At 46.9% G+C, this 13848-nt stretch overlaps 2 protein-coding genes across 4 annotated transcripts in view; both read right to left on the reverse strand.

Moving 5' to 3' along the window:
- mmp15a (matrix metallopeptidase 15a) overlaps window positions 1-7726 on the reverse strand; it is a 16671-nt gene extending 8945 nt beyond the window's left edge. Inside the window, exons 1-6 of the mRNA XM_030366340.1 lie at window positions 6986-7726; window positions 5755-5903; window positions 4287-4409; window positions 3303-3658; window positions 2344-2505; window positions 1-263 (exon numbers count right to left, since the gene is read on the reverse strand). The exon at window positions 1-263 is cut by the window's left edge and continues 150 nt beyond it. Coding sequence (XP_030222200.1) covers window positions 1-263; window positions 2344-2505; window positions 3303-3658; window positions 4287-4409; window positions 5755-5903; window positions 6986-7111 — 1179 coding nt within the window. The 5' untranslated portion in view covers window positions 7112-7726. The remainder of the gene's footprint in view (window positions 264-2343; window positions 2506-3302; window positions 3659-4286; window positions 4410-5754; window positions 5904-6985) is intronic.
- A 416-nt stretch (window positions 7727-8142) lies between these two features.
- On the reverse strand, window positions 8143-13668 carry zpd (zona pellucida glycoprotein d). 3 transcript variants are annotated; one of them, XM_030366345.1, is made up of 10 exons: window positions 13614-13668; window positions 13374-13425; window positions 13170-13277; window positions 12635-12843; window positions 11804-11961; window positions 11597-11711; window positions 10951-11078; window positions 9416-9596; window positions 8799-8904; window positions 8143-8306 (listed from the first exon to the last, which is right to left on the reverse strand). In XM_030366345.1, the coding sequence occupies exons 3-10, from the start codon at window positions 13231-13233 to the stop codon at window positions 8185-8187; spliced, it is 1083 nt and encodes a 360-aa protein (XP_030222205.1). In that variant the 5' UTR covers window positions 13234-13277; window positions 13374-13425; window positions 13614-13668; the 3' UTR covers window positions 8143-8184. The 3 variants fall into 3 exon arrangements, with proteins under 3 accessions (XP_030222205.1, XP_030222204.1, XP_030222203.1); XM_030366344.1 differs by having other exon boundaries at window positions 8143-8303; window positions 13505-13651; XM_030366343.1 differs by having other exon boundaries at window positions 13505-13651.
- Between the last annotated feature and the right edge of the window lie 180 nt (window positions 13669-13848).

Genomic DNA, 13848 nt, shown 5'->3' on the forward strand with positions numbered 1-13848 from the left:
CGGGGTGACGGGCTGCGGCTGGACCTCCGGGACGGTGGGCCTGGGAGGCGCTGGGGGTCGGAGGTCAGGGCCGCGGGTGGTGGGCTCGGTGGGGGGCCGGCGGGTGGGGGCCCGCGGGGGTGGGGGCGGGGGGTCCCGGGGAGGCGGTACGGTGGGCTCCGCTTCCGGCGGGGGGGGGGGGACGGAGGCGGGGCGGTCGGGTTCGCCGTCCGGGGGCGGGACCGGGGCGGAGGTGGGCGGGGCGTTGGTGGCACGGGGCGGGCCTGGGGGGGGGGGGGGGGGGGGGGGGAGACATGGAGGGGAGATATGGATCAGACGGGGAAAGCAGGAGTGAGGTGGGGAGTTATGAATAAGACTTGTGCGGCGCTTGTCTTGGCGAGCCAATCGCCTTCCAGCTGTGCCGAGATGGATTCCCAGCTGCTGCTTTGGAATCGAGAAAAGATAAATCCTTCTTCCCTTAACTCCCCTCGACCCTTCCACCCCCTCCCTCAGTGAGGATCTGTCTCTTCAGTGTCTCTCTGTCTTCACACACACACACACACACACACACACACACACACACACACACGCACACGCACACACACACACATTGCACGTATCCGCTCTGTCTGTTCCAGGAGCAGAATCCCTACGAGTTGCCTAGCGACACAAAGAGACAGACACACACGGACACACATACAGATCTAGTTATGTAATCTGAACGGGTCAAAGGTCAACTGCCGCTGGGCGTATGAGGCGATGCTGGTCGCTATCAAAGCGCTCACACAGCAGGCATGTTAGACATGTCCGGCAGTCACTCGAGAACAGACTCATTTAAACTGCTCAGATTACCAGCCAATCAGAACGCCTGTCTCATTCTTTGGTCTGTGGGCAGGAAACAGCACACAACACTAGTCAAGAGTGTCAACACTAGCATATGTATACACTCAGATGTAAACAACAGGCTCACTGTTGCATGCTGGGTAGGGTCAATTGTATGTACCTGCAATACCGGACGTTGCAGTTGTACTCCTCGGACTGCATTTCTAGGACCCTTGTTTTCTATTGTTTTTGCCTTTAAGACTTTAAGATTCAATGAAAGCCGAGTCCATTTCCTGGGACGGCCTTGAAAATTAAGTTTGATAAAGGTTGAAATGAATAAATTGCTCATTAGTTTAGGTAAAAGGTTTGAGATGGTTAGGTTAAGACTTGAGTTTGGGTTAGGATTAGTTTAGGTATTTTTAGATGGTGAAGTTTGGGTATTAGGTTAGGTAGCTGTTGTGTTTCCTCTGGTGTTCGTGAATTATCTTGAGTTTCCTTTGCCATCCAAGGAAAAATGTATTTGCGTCCAGAAAACTAGAACTGAGGTCCTATGAGTGCTGTCTAAGAACTGCTTTCCTAGCCTCCGGTATTGCAGGAACATACTTCTTCCTGATGGATCTAGCAACCAAGCAAAAATAACAATGCTAACAATGCTAGAAGAGAGTGAGAGAAAGCCTATTCGCAGAAAATATCAAATTCAAATGTTGAATGGTGGATCTAAAATGAGTTACAAGAATAAAAATAAAAATAAAAAGCTAGCAGATGTTGACGAACAATGTAAACCGATGAGTACTACACACATACACACATTTCCAGACACACACACACATACACACACACACAGCTCGACGTTCTTTCTAGGAAAGTCTGAGCAGCATGTCGCCAAGCATCATTAAGTATGTTCTCTATGGAATATAGGGAACACAGTTATACATCATGTCCTGTGTGTCTGTGTGTGTGTGTGTGTGTGTGTGTGTGTGTGTGTGTGTGTGTGTGTGTGTGTGTGTGTGTGTGTGTGTGTGTGTGTGTGTGTGTGTGTGTGTGTGTGTGTGAAGGTGTTTTCGTTTGTTCGAGTGACTTCATGTATATATGACAGTATGCACAGACACATGTGTTTACACATGTTTTCAGTTTCAGCCATCACCTATTCTAGTGGAAATGACATGATTACAGGATCACCGTTTTTTCTCCCTCGTTCAAAGAGATAGTTTGACTCATGTCTGGTTTTGGAGGTCACATCTGTAAATAAGGAAAGTAGCACTTGTAACCTTAAAGGAACAATAGCAGCCGCCAGCTGTAAGACTGCACACCGCAATTACATAAATGCCTCGTGTGTGTGTCTGCTTGACTGTACAGTACGCGTGTATGCCTGCGTGTCTGTGCATTTGTGTGTGTCTGTGCGTGAGAGAGAGAGAGAGAGAGAGAGAGAGAGAGAGAGAGAGAGAGAGAGAGAGAGAGAGAGAGAGAGAGAGAGAGAGAGAGAATATGTGTGTATATGCATTTGTGCTTTTCGAGTGTGTGTGTGTGTGTCCAAAACCCCACCGTAGATGTACTGTATGGCGCTGCGGTCGTCCGGGGACAAGGTGAAGTTGTGCGTTGGGGTCCAGGTGTACAACGGAGCCATGACGGCATCCGGGTGGTCCGAGTGCTCCAGCCCCAGGGCGTGGCCCAGCTCGTGGACCGCCACCAGGAAGAGGTCTATACCTGGAGGAGGGGTCGGACAGCCGGTCAGCGGCGTTGTAGCCCAAGAAGGACATCACATTTATACCTGTTGACTCAAGGTTTAGTTATGGTTCCACGTCGACGCAACGCAGGGGGGTTTACGGACCCCTTACGTCCTTGCGGACCCCCCTTGCGTTCACTGCGAGGGCCTGACGTAAGACTCCCGAAAGTTTTTACTTTGTGTCGATGCGACGCAGCGGCGAGGGCTGTGATTGGTCCGCTTACTAAAACCCGACGCAGAACCAAAACTGGTACACGACTGCGTCGAAGCGTCTGTGTGGTCATTGCGTTGTGTTGACGCGGAACCGTAACTGAGCCTTTAGAGAGGTGGCGGGTCAGTCTGCATACGACCACCTCGTACCCCCTACAGGCCGGGACCGGAACTACATGCTGGTGACTACAGACATTCACAAACAGGCGTCACGGCCGCCGCTTGGTGCTTGCAAGCCAAATTAGATTTTTCCTTAATTATTTTGGGGGCCTTGAAGCAGTCAGCGTATTTACTTCAATGGATAAAGTATTTTGTGAACTCATAAAAGCTAAATATCGAGGAAAACCAACAAACGCAGTTATCGCCAAAACCACTTTGGCAGTGCTACTTGCACTTGTAACTTTCCGAAATCTCTGCCGACGACGGCCATGCGAACACTGTGTGTGATTGGACAGAAATGTGAGGGGGAGGGGCTTAGGTTCTATATACCCCGATTCAAATACTAAACACCCAGCCCGCTGCTACTCAAACCCCCCCCCCCCCCCCCCCGCCCCCCCGGCGGGCTGACCTGTGGGGTCCTCGTGGTCCAGGGTCCAGGGCTCGTCGGCGTCAAAGTGAGTGTCGCCCCCCATCCCCGGGCCGGGGTAGTAGGCGTGCGCCAGGGACCCCCCCTCCCCGTCAAACAGGGACATGTCGCCGTGGAAACCGGAGGCGAAGAGCAGCAGAATGTCGGCCAGCGGAGCCGAGGCGCTGCCGTTGCCGCTGACGACGCCGTTGTTGTTGTTGTTGTGGATGTTGTTGTCGTCGGCGGGTACCTCCTGGAAGGTGAGGGGCGTGGCCTGGCTCCACACGTCGAAGGCCCTGCGGAGGGCGGCGGCCGCACGCCCCGCCCCCAGGGAGGCCGGGATGTTCTGCTTCAGCAGGCTGAGGGGTCAGAGGTGACGTTAAGGGGGGTCCGAGGATGGGAGAAATAATAATAATGATAATAATCTTTTATTTATACAGCGCTTTTCTAAACAGAGCTATAAAGGGCTTTACAGATAAAAAGAAAGAAATCAAAACAACCAAACAAAAATATACGGGTCTTTTTTTTTCACAATTATGTAACAAAAAAAATGATAAATTAAAAGTGTACCAGGCAAAACATAATAATAACAACATTTTACTTGAATAAACTCTTTAAAGGCTTTGCGGTACATGTGAGTCTTAAGGAGGCACAGTCTTAAGGTAGGGTTTGCAATTTATTTTAGGAGCAATTTTTATCATATTAGTTGAAATTGTCTTGACATCCCGACAGCATTAAATAAATCAAATGCTCTGACAAAAAAGATCTGGTATCTGTGGCTGTCGAAGGCCTGTAACATGCCCGTCCTATAATTTATTCAATCATTTTGAGGAATAAAAGACAAAAGCGATAAAAGGGTCGACTTAATTGAGGCAAAAAACAAGGAAGGATTAAATACAAGAAAAAGATTACAAAACATTTGATTAAAATACAAAGATTTGAGACACATAAATAAAAAAACATAGAAATAAAAAGGAAAATAATGACCTGTAGGTGAGGTCGTCTTTGTCCCATTGCTGTCCCGTCAGAGTGTATCGTCTCCTTCTGGAGCCCTGGTGGACCTCATCTGGTGTCCTGTCTGGTAGACCACACCGGGGCTGACGCATGGCCCTACACACACACACACACACACACACACACACACACACACACACACACACACACACACACACACACACACACACACACACACACACACACACACACACACACACACACACACACACCTGTAATGAGTACACATGGCGATGGACCGGTTGTGTTTAGCTACAGCAGGGCTAATGGCGGAGCTAATAGTGGAGCTCCTCGACCTCAACAGCTTGTTATCGGCAGGTTCCAGGTTCGAGTCCCAGTGCCAAAAGCCTACTTATAGGCCCGATCGATGCCTCAGCGACCAATCAACAAATCTTTATTGAAGAGCTTTCCGAAAAAACAATTTTTACCACTCAAAAGGTCGGACCGATGACGCATTCTTTAAAATATTTCAACTTGCACACTTTTCCCAGCATGCACTGCATTTTAGTACTTAACGGTTTACAGACCGGGTGTTGGTGTTCGTGTCCGGGACAAGTTTACGGCTGACCGAACCAACGCCGTGGATACAAGTGGTACACCACATGTTACTGCCAACCTCAAGAACACACCCATATCCCTTTGGACTTCCCTCTAAACACTTTAATGTTTCCCTCTTAACATCTTTCGAGGCCATCAAACTACAAAGGTTTTGCATTGGCCATGTTTGTGCCATATTTGGCACAATAAGGGCAGGATTTCAATGGCTGCCTCAGGGTTTTTTGGCCAAAAGTCTTTGGGAAAAATGGTCCCAAAATTTCCAATGGGACCTCTCAAAACTAATAATATGGAGAACAAGAAACCACTGAGATTCTAACTGAAAGTGAAACAAAAACACTTTATAATACGAGAATGAATCCCATTGAACTTATTTCCCAACTGTAAAAGAAACAAATTCCTGTCCACGCTATAGAAAATATCTCAGTCCACAATCAAAACATTCAAAACGCATACATTAGCATGAAAGGCCAATGGGTGGCATTAAAACGAATTAATACGAAATAAGGAGCATTCACAATGATGGGCTTCTTCATTTTGAGGGGAAAATACAACCTCCACACAGCATTGATGCTCTAATGTATTACAGCGTGTAATTTAATAGTAAGTATTGTAATAGTAGTGTAATAGTAATAGTATACCGTATTGTAGTAGTCTTCAATCTTCAATCGTAGCGGTTGTGAGTGTAATAGTAAGTTGCGCTTAAGTATTGTCGCATTGTCCTAGACTTTCTCATGGTAGTGTACGTGTGTACGTGTGTGTGTGTCTGTGTTTATTTTGTTTAGCACAAATACAACATCTGTGCAAGGCAGGAGCAAAGCCTATGCAGGCTTGTACAAGTGTGTGTGCGTGTGCGTGTGCGTGCGTGCGTGCGTGTGTGTCAGACCTGACAGTAGCGGGGTCCATAATCCCGGTCACCTGCAGGCCGTAGAAGCGCTGCATGTCTGCGATGGCCTTGGCCAGAACCTGGGAGGAGTGCAAGGTGGACATCTGCCTACTGGCCTGGGACAGGTAGCCGAACTGACGTAACCATGACTACCGTACCGAGGAGGAGAGAAGGAGAGATGCTTCAGTGTGGAAAGGACACAAAAAAATTCTGAATACTTTAATGGGTGCAACAGCAAACGGAAACGAATAGCTTACATCTGTAGAAGGAAATTAAAAGGCAAGATTTTAGTTAGCTGTTTTTAAAAGTACAAAAATTGGGGTTGGCTGAGGATAAGAGACACATTTTTCACGACAGCGAGGAGACAAGGTGAGGAAAGCACTAGCAGGTGGGAGGAAGAGTAGAAGAGGTGCGATGAAAAAAAGAGAGCGAGGAGCAGGAATTGAGCACGGCTGGAAGGAGATGCCTGCAAATCACTGGGCTGAAGAGAGATCTCAACAGTCAGTATGGGCCTGCTTAGTCAAGCATGTGTGTGTAATTAACACTTTTAAATGCCTGTAAGTCTCCACACATAATAACACACATTAGAAACATGCCCAGCCATACAAAGGCCCTAAGTACTGTATTTACGAGGCAGCCACTGCCTTTGTCAAGAGAGACTCTGCTTATGAGTCCATCATGCCTGAAGACATCCATGCATTCCAGAAGCCCACTTTTTATTGTTTCATAGAAACACATGCAGCAAACAGTCAAATACCCTTCACCCCAAACCCACTGATCGAGTCGGCCAATAATAAACATTTGCCTCAGGGTAAACTTGTAATAGCTCACTCTAACAAATTGACTTGCCAACTCAGCGTTATGTTCAGAGGGAAGCGGATGTTTGATGCCTGGTTGGAAGGACATGTAGCTCAAACGTTAAGTTTGGGTTCGACCTGCATCTTTCTTTGCAGATGTAAGGTTTGCATCAGTTTTGTGGCCTGCGGGACTACAATTGGACTGGCCTGAGCTGCACTTGGCCTCTGAGCGATTCGGAGTCAAAAGGTCAACAACACACACCTTGGGAGCCATCATGCAGTAAAATCGTTAAGTGGCCTACCACAAGCATAGCATAAACACTGGACGGTTGATAATTCATTATTTATAACAAATGCATCTGACCACAAAGACAATCATAATTCAATAACGTTGATTGTTCATATATTGATGGGTTATGGTGCGACATACATACCTCGGCATTGATTCCCTCCTGATCTTCTGAGCTGGAGACCACTAAGAGACAGAGAAGCAGCACCAGCGCCCTCAAGGTTTGCTTCAAGGTCTCGGGACAGGCTCTTCTGGGACGGGGAGCCCACATCTCCAGATGTTGGGACAGGATCACGATGCCGGGCGACCCAGATTTATTTACAAATATAGTGATTCAAAGTATCGGATAGTTATAAACTTGACTTTAACAGAGTTGCATTTGCACCAACACGCTTTGTCTTCCCATTATGGAATCGGCGCACAATGTCTAACGATCAGAATATTATTTTAGTAGATCTCCAGACGCTTTCTAAACAACGGTTCTTCAAAGCATCAGCGTATGTCCAAATGTTAATCCATTGCTCTTTCAAATTATAACTTAAAGCGCTCGGCCATTGATAACCCTGTGATTGTCAGAAAGAATGATCGATACAGAAGTCACCCGAAGCCTGTCCGCTTTGACGTACGCAATGGCTGATCTTGAAGAAGGTCCGACTTTGAAGCGAACAGGGTGGGATAAGAAATGTGCAACAAGTTTGAAACTCTCTTCAGTCACACAAACCCTGGAGTCTTGGGCGTAAGCTGATACGAACCATTACGGCAGAGCGACCAAATGCTGGTAAACCATTTAGGAAGACTTGGAAGTCCCTGTTTATGGATATGTTTTCAGCGCGGCATAATGAATTGTGGCGAACAAAAGATTTCCTTTGGCAATGGACATGTTCCACACATAATAAGCCATACCCACATCAAGGATAAGAGAGAAAATGTCTCCCCCTGTTGGTGTTTGTGGGAAATAGCTATGGGCAGGCAACAGTTAATTAAAGTGAATGGCGTCAATTGCAGACGCATATTTGTTTCAGACACAATTTCAAGTTTTGGTTTATGTGATGGTCGTTAGTTCAACTAAATACATTAAAACGTGCGTTTAATTAGCATTCCACAATCCACAGAAACGAGGCGAAATAAACCAAGATTTAGTACAAACCAAGCTCAGTGCTGCTAACGGGGTGGCTACAGGCCGCTACAGCAACAACCACTGTACCGAAATGAAAAATAAAGACAGGAAGAAAAAAACCACGAACATCCCCATGTCCTGCTTTGAAGTTATACACAAATAGTTTAAAATAGAGGACTGGTGAGTCTGGTGGATTGTGTACGTTTTATTGCAGCAGCGAGACACATTCAAAGCACCGGGTCTTCTATCCTCCTGCGGCCTGACTTGGCGACGATGAGGAGGATGAGGAGGAAGAGGCCCACGGTCCAGATTCCAGCCAAGGGCAGAATCACCATCTTCAGCAGACCTACTCACACACACAGTATGTTGAGTGTTACAAAACGACCCCTTCACAAGCACACAGGTGGATTATTGCACTTTAGTCATTAACAGACAGCTCATTGCAGCAAAATATTAGTGAACCATTTGCTAAGATACTTGTCATTAAGGAACAGGTAGGGGTTAGAGGCATCTTACTCTACGTACAGATAGACTGCACATATTGTGGTTCAAACCCAGAACCTTTGGGTTGGGGAACAACACCCAACAGCAACACTATCCTGCCCTTTAACAACGTCATGTCCCCTCTCTCTATTCATTATCAACGGGTAAAATACAAATTTTCTTTTTCCTCACAGGAAATTACAACAAACTTAATTTTACGCGATTCATTAAAAAAAAAGTTTTACCAGCCTAGGAGTTTTTATAGCGACTCCGATAGAGATTGTTTGTGGTGGTACTCATCCTCACTAAAGCTGCTTAACGACTGAATGTGAAATGAGAGTCTGTGATTGGCCATTACTGGGCTGCGGTGGGTCGGGCATCTCTACTCTGATTGGTCCGTAGGACAGCAGGCCGTGAGCGTTGTCGGCCCTCAGCGCCTCGCGCTTGATGATGGATTTACAGCTCTGAAAACAACACACAACAACAACAACACACAAGAGTCATACACGGCACATCTGGTTAAAATCTAAACATTATTTCAGCGATATGAATGTGATATTCACACAGAGATAAATTAACATTGTTTCGTTAATCAAGAGCCTCAAACATGACATGCAGCAACTAACTAGGGTTTAGTTTAGCCTAGGAGGTAAAGCAGGTTCACTTGTAACCGGAAGGTTGTGTCAATGTGTGTATGAACCTTGTAAGTCACTTTGGATAAAAAGCGTCTTCTAAATACCCTAGAGAAAGAAAAAAAATATATATCTGCATAAAACCATTGATAATAGTGTCGGATTTGAGGCGCATTCATGGTTCGGAAGAGTTAAAAAAGTAGAGGTGTCCTGTCATCAATGAAGAATGCACACCGTTGGAACGTGATTGACCAATCAGCATCAAGCATTCAACAATGCTCGTGGAATGATTGGTTACAGGACCGTAGCAGGTCGAGTTAAGCAGAAGGGAGGCGGGCCTTACGGGCGTGCAGAGGGCGTGGTCGTCGGGTTCACACAGCTGGACGGAGCAGTGCAGGTAGAGGTCGTGCGGCTCCGACACGAAGCGGAACATGTCGAAGGAGAAGCGCGTCAGGGAACCGCCCTCGCTCGAGCCCGCGCTGGCGTTCCGGTGCAGAATGGTGACGGTGTCGTCGGTCACGCACCTTGGAGAGTCGAGATGGGGGAAGGGAGTATGTTAACCGGCGTCGGCGCGGGTTTGATTTTGGTTTTGGTTTTGGTTTTATTTTTGATGGTTTTGGTTTTACTGGTCATTTTGATGAAACTATAGAGAAGCGTTTCATGGCTGTTAAATTACTCTGTGATGCTATGATGCCTGCTAGTCCCACAAATCAGACTGCAGATCAGTATCTGAAGACTATCACCCGTCTGAGTGAATGGGCCTTTTCATTTTCTTTTGATCCATATTTGTTTTCGACCAATCACGTTGCAGGAGGCGGGGATCTGTAAAAAGTGTGATTGGCGAACACAATCTCTGCCAGCATAAGAAACTGTAAAAAAACTATCTGTTTAGGTTTCCTATCAGCATTGTGCTGATCAGCCACCGTAGGAAAATACGGATTAAAATCTCCTTCTGAAACGACTTCCACTCGTGAGTTGGATCAGTTTTCTTTGGTAGAATATCTCCGTTACGAAATAGCAAACAAGGCGTTACTCGGCCCCTGCCAGTTTCAGGCCCCGGATCTGTGCCCTCTCCCCCCAGAAGTTCTGCTATAACATAGTATGCCGGCTTGATCCCAGAAATGCCAAAAACTAATGGTCGTCAACCAAATTGATCAACTGCCCCATTTCTGTCAATGATTATAGTGAACCGGTACTTTTGTTTTTATTGCTTTCCCACATAACTTTGAAACTAATCTTTCCAATATATCAATGTCCCCCTGAAGTAGTTATCAGTAGCTTGCTCCCTACCAATCATTAGGCAGTCTGTTCATATAAATTCACCCTTCAGACTTTATCAAAAAGGTATGTTCAAATAACTATGGCTGTCTGAAAGCGGCCGCAACCCCATATCTAAACCAGGCGCCCCTTAGTGGGATCCCGACCCATAGCTTCTGAAACGCTGCACCAGATCAACCTTCCCCTAGCCTGGTCCTACCAGACTCTCGTACTTAATTTCATTTGCACAGAGAGTCTGGCCACTCTCCATAGGCAAACATTAACTCACTGGAAGGCGGGTGTCTGTTGGAGTTTAAACGATTGGATCTGCCCAGTGCCACTCTGGATCTGCCATAACCAATCGCTAACGTTTGACTACAACTCAAACTAGCGCACAACCTCAACGTCATAGTTCTCAGCCACTCTGTTCGCGGATTGGACCGTCCAAAATTTGGCCGGAGAAAACCCGCGAATATACCGCAAACCCAGAAGCAGGAATGAAGAGAAATGAAACTTGAGCGGGAGTATGTAGGCGGGCGGAGCCAGGCTGTCCCGCCCCCACGCTCTACCTCACAACATGGCGGGCGGACGCGGATCAGACGGCGGGGCGGCGGTACTGACCCTCTGTGGAGCAGGCTGTGGACGGCCTGGCCGGTGGCGTCGGGCTCAGAGGACTGGCTGGCCCAGCACTCGTCCACTCCCAGCACGAAGAAATCCTCGGGCTCCGTCACCTTCACCTCCACGTACACCTGGGAGGCGGGGTCAGAGTGTCACAAGCGGTAGCAGGGGTAACTCTCGCGCAGGGGCGTGTCTAGGTGGGCGGAGCCTCGGGTCGCACCATATGCACTGTAAACGCATTTTTGCCAATTGATTACACACTTCACGACCGTTATGAATCCCTCGATTCCTCTTTCATAATTGCTTGAGATTTATTGCACTGAGTAGTAGAAAAAAATCCATATTTTGACATATTGAGGGCGGAAATTTAATGGCCGCCTTGCGGTTGCCTCTGGCAGAAAGTCATTCATATTTAATCATACATGACTTTTGTTGAAATTAAACATGACAACTCAAAATACATTATGTACGGAGAGGAACTAGCCACTGAGATCCGAACCGAAAGTATATTTTTCTTGTATAACCAGAATTTAATTCAATAATTCCCGTTAAGTTTGAATGGTGGAGGGTCATTCTGCATTCAACAACTTTCGAGCCTCCAGAGGCCGTTAGGGGAACTACACGCTCGTGGCTCCCCGCCCGTCCTCACCTTGTTCCTCAGGTGGATGGTGGGGGCGTGGCTGTAGGCCGAGGTGAAGTTGGCGTCCGTGTACAAAGCCATCTCCACCTTGGCGTCCATCTCGTCCATACGCATCAGCGTCTCACTAGCCAGAGAGAGGGAATCACGTCAACACACACACACACAACAACCAAAACACACCCACAACATACCAATACCCACACCCACACACACTACCTGGATAAAGGTATGACTGGGAAAGCCAGACTGACACTCCGGGTGTAAGGGTAGACACACGTGTAGTCTATTCTGATGACCGGGTCACGCACGATGTTTCCCACCACTTGGGCTGCTGACAGCAGGGTCAACGAGTAGGCGATGTGAGTGATGTTTTTCTGGAAGGAGAGGACACCCAGTTGTACTCCCATCTTATCTATGCACCGCAACGTTCCATCATTTGAATAAGCATTAAACAGCTTAGATCTCAGCCTCAATAAGAATCTCCTGAATGGCAATTGACTATTGACTCATTTAAGAGACGCTTTTATCCAAAGGACTAACAGTGAATAGTGAGACAGGTCATTAACAAAAAGGTAGGGGTTACACAGTGACTACAGAGACGGGTCATTAAGGAGCAGGCAGGGGTTAGGCAGTTAATACAGAGACAGGTTATTATGGAGAAGGTAGGGGTTGGATAGTGAATAGTGAGACAGGTTCTCAAGGAGCAGCAGGTAGGGGTTAGACAGTGAATAGTGAGACAGGTTCTCAAGGAGCAGGTTGGGGTTAGACAGTGAATAGTGAGACAGGTTCTCAAGGAGCAGCAGGTAGGGCTTAGACAGTGAATAGTGAGACAGGTTCTCAAGGAGCAGGTAGGGGTTGGACAGTGTATAGTGAGACAGGTTCTCAAGGAGCAGGTAGGGGTTAGACAGTGAATAGTGAGACAGGTCATTAAGGGTCCGGTAAGGGGCTAGACAGTTAATAAATAGACTTGTCGTTAAGGAACTTCTCAGGTGCGACTCAAGACCCCCTGGCCACTAACATCCTGCCCCTGTAGGCCTACCAACATACCTCCAGCGGCTTGCCTCCACACAAAGCATACTTCTCTTTGGATATCCGGGCCATGTAGTACGGCACGCCGCCTATCACCTCCCTCTGGGCTCGGCAGGACTTGTTGGGCAGACGCAGGGAGTCGAGAGGAATTTCATAGTATTTGAAAAAGTCCTCAGCCATTCGCATCGTTATGAAGTCCTTGCCGCAGAGCACTTTCAGTTTGGCGTCTGTTGAAATGAGGAGACTACATATACATAGGGCTATGGTGTGTGTGTGTGTGTGTGTGTGTGTGTGTGTGTGTGTGTGTGTGTGTGTGTGTGTGTGTGTGTGTGTGTGTGTGTGTGTGTGTGTGTGTGTGTGTGTGGCAATCTATTGAGACTTAAATGTCCAAATACATAAAAAATCCAAGTTCTGTTTCGTGGAGGGATATTTTCTACAAAATGCACTCATTGTCGCCAATGTAAACTCTTGACTGAATCTAGGCTCAATGCTATTGTTAAAATAAATAGCATAATATAAAAAAAAACATTTGACAGCCACAACCTATTCTTACCTTTATCGCACTGATCTCCATAGAACCCTTTGGTGCACTTGCACACAGTTCCGCTCGGATACATCGCGCACCGTGCGGGGTCCTTGCAGTGTGATACACTGCAGATTCCTTAGTGGTGGAGAAAAGACTTTTCATTTGTCCTATATTGCATAATTGATATGATGAACCCGATAGTGTTCATCACTAATGGACTTGATTTCTCACCCAGAGCTCCGCCGCGGTCTAGCCCGAGGAGAACGCAGAGGACCAGGGTCAGCTGTTTTGAAGAATAAAAACATTGTTCTTAGGCATGAGACGGAGTTAGAATCGACACGCTAAACCGAGAGTTAACCAACCGTTATGCTGTTAATAGCCATTGGCAAGTTGGTGATGTTATTCAAAATCCACGTTAATATTCTAATGAATTATATTCGATGATCAGATCTATATGTTGTGTTTTGTTACCACGATTTAAGACGGAGCGAGTTGGGGTCCTCTATAATTTTATTGTCGTTCACGCCCTCCAATCATAAAACACCTGTCAGACCCGCCTCACGTGGTTAGGGCATCACGTGATCAGATCATGAGACAAAACTTAATTATTTTTCCACATATTATTATAAGCTTATTTTTAAAGTTCTTGTAGTTATTAATGGTCTCTATAGTATGTGCCAAGCTATATGTTAACATTCAATAAGAT

The sequence above is a fragment of the Gadus morhua genome, chromosome 9 (assembly GCF_902167405.1).
Source record: "Gadus morhua chromosome 9, gadMor3.0, whole genome shotgun sequence".
Taxonomy (NCBI): Eukaryota; Metazoa; Chordata; class Actinopteri; order Gadiformes; family Gadidae; genus Gadus; species Gadus morhua.

Excerpts from the sequence above, each read along its gene's own strand:
- zpd (XM_030366343.1), bottom strand. The coding sequence starts at position 13,525 with ATGGCTATTAACAGCATAACG. Across the intron at positions 9,597-10,950 it reads CACAGCCTGCTCCACAGAGG|GTGCGTGACCGACGACACCG; the intron begins GTCAGTACCGCC and ends CGACTCTCCAAG. Across the intron at positions 8,307-8,798 it reads GCCCGACCCACCGCAGCCCA|TAGGTCTGCTGAAGATGGTG; the intron begins GTAATGGCCAAT and ends TGTGTGTGTGAG.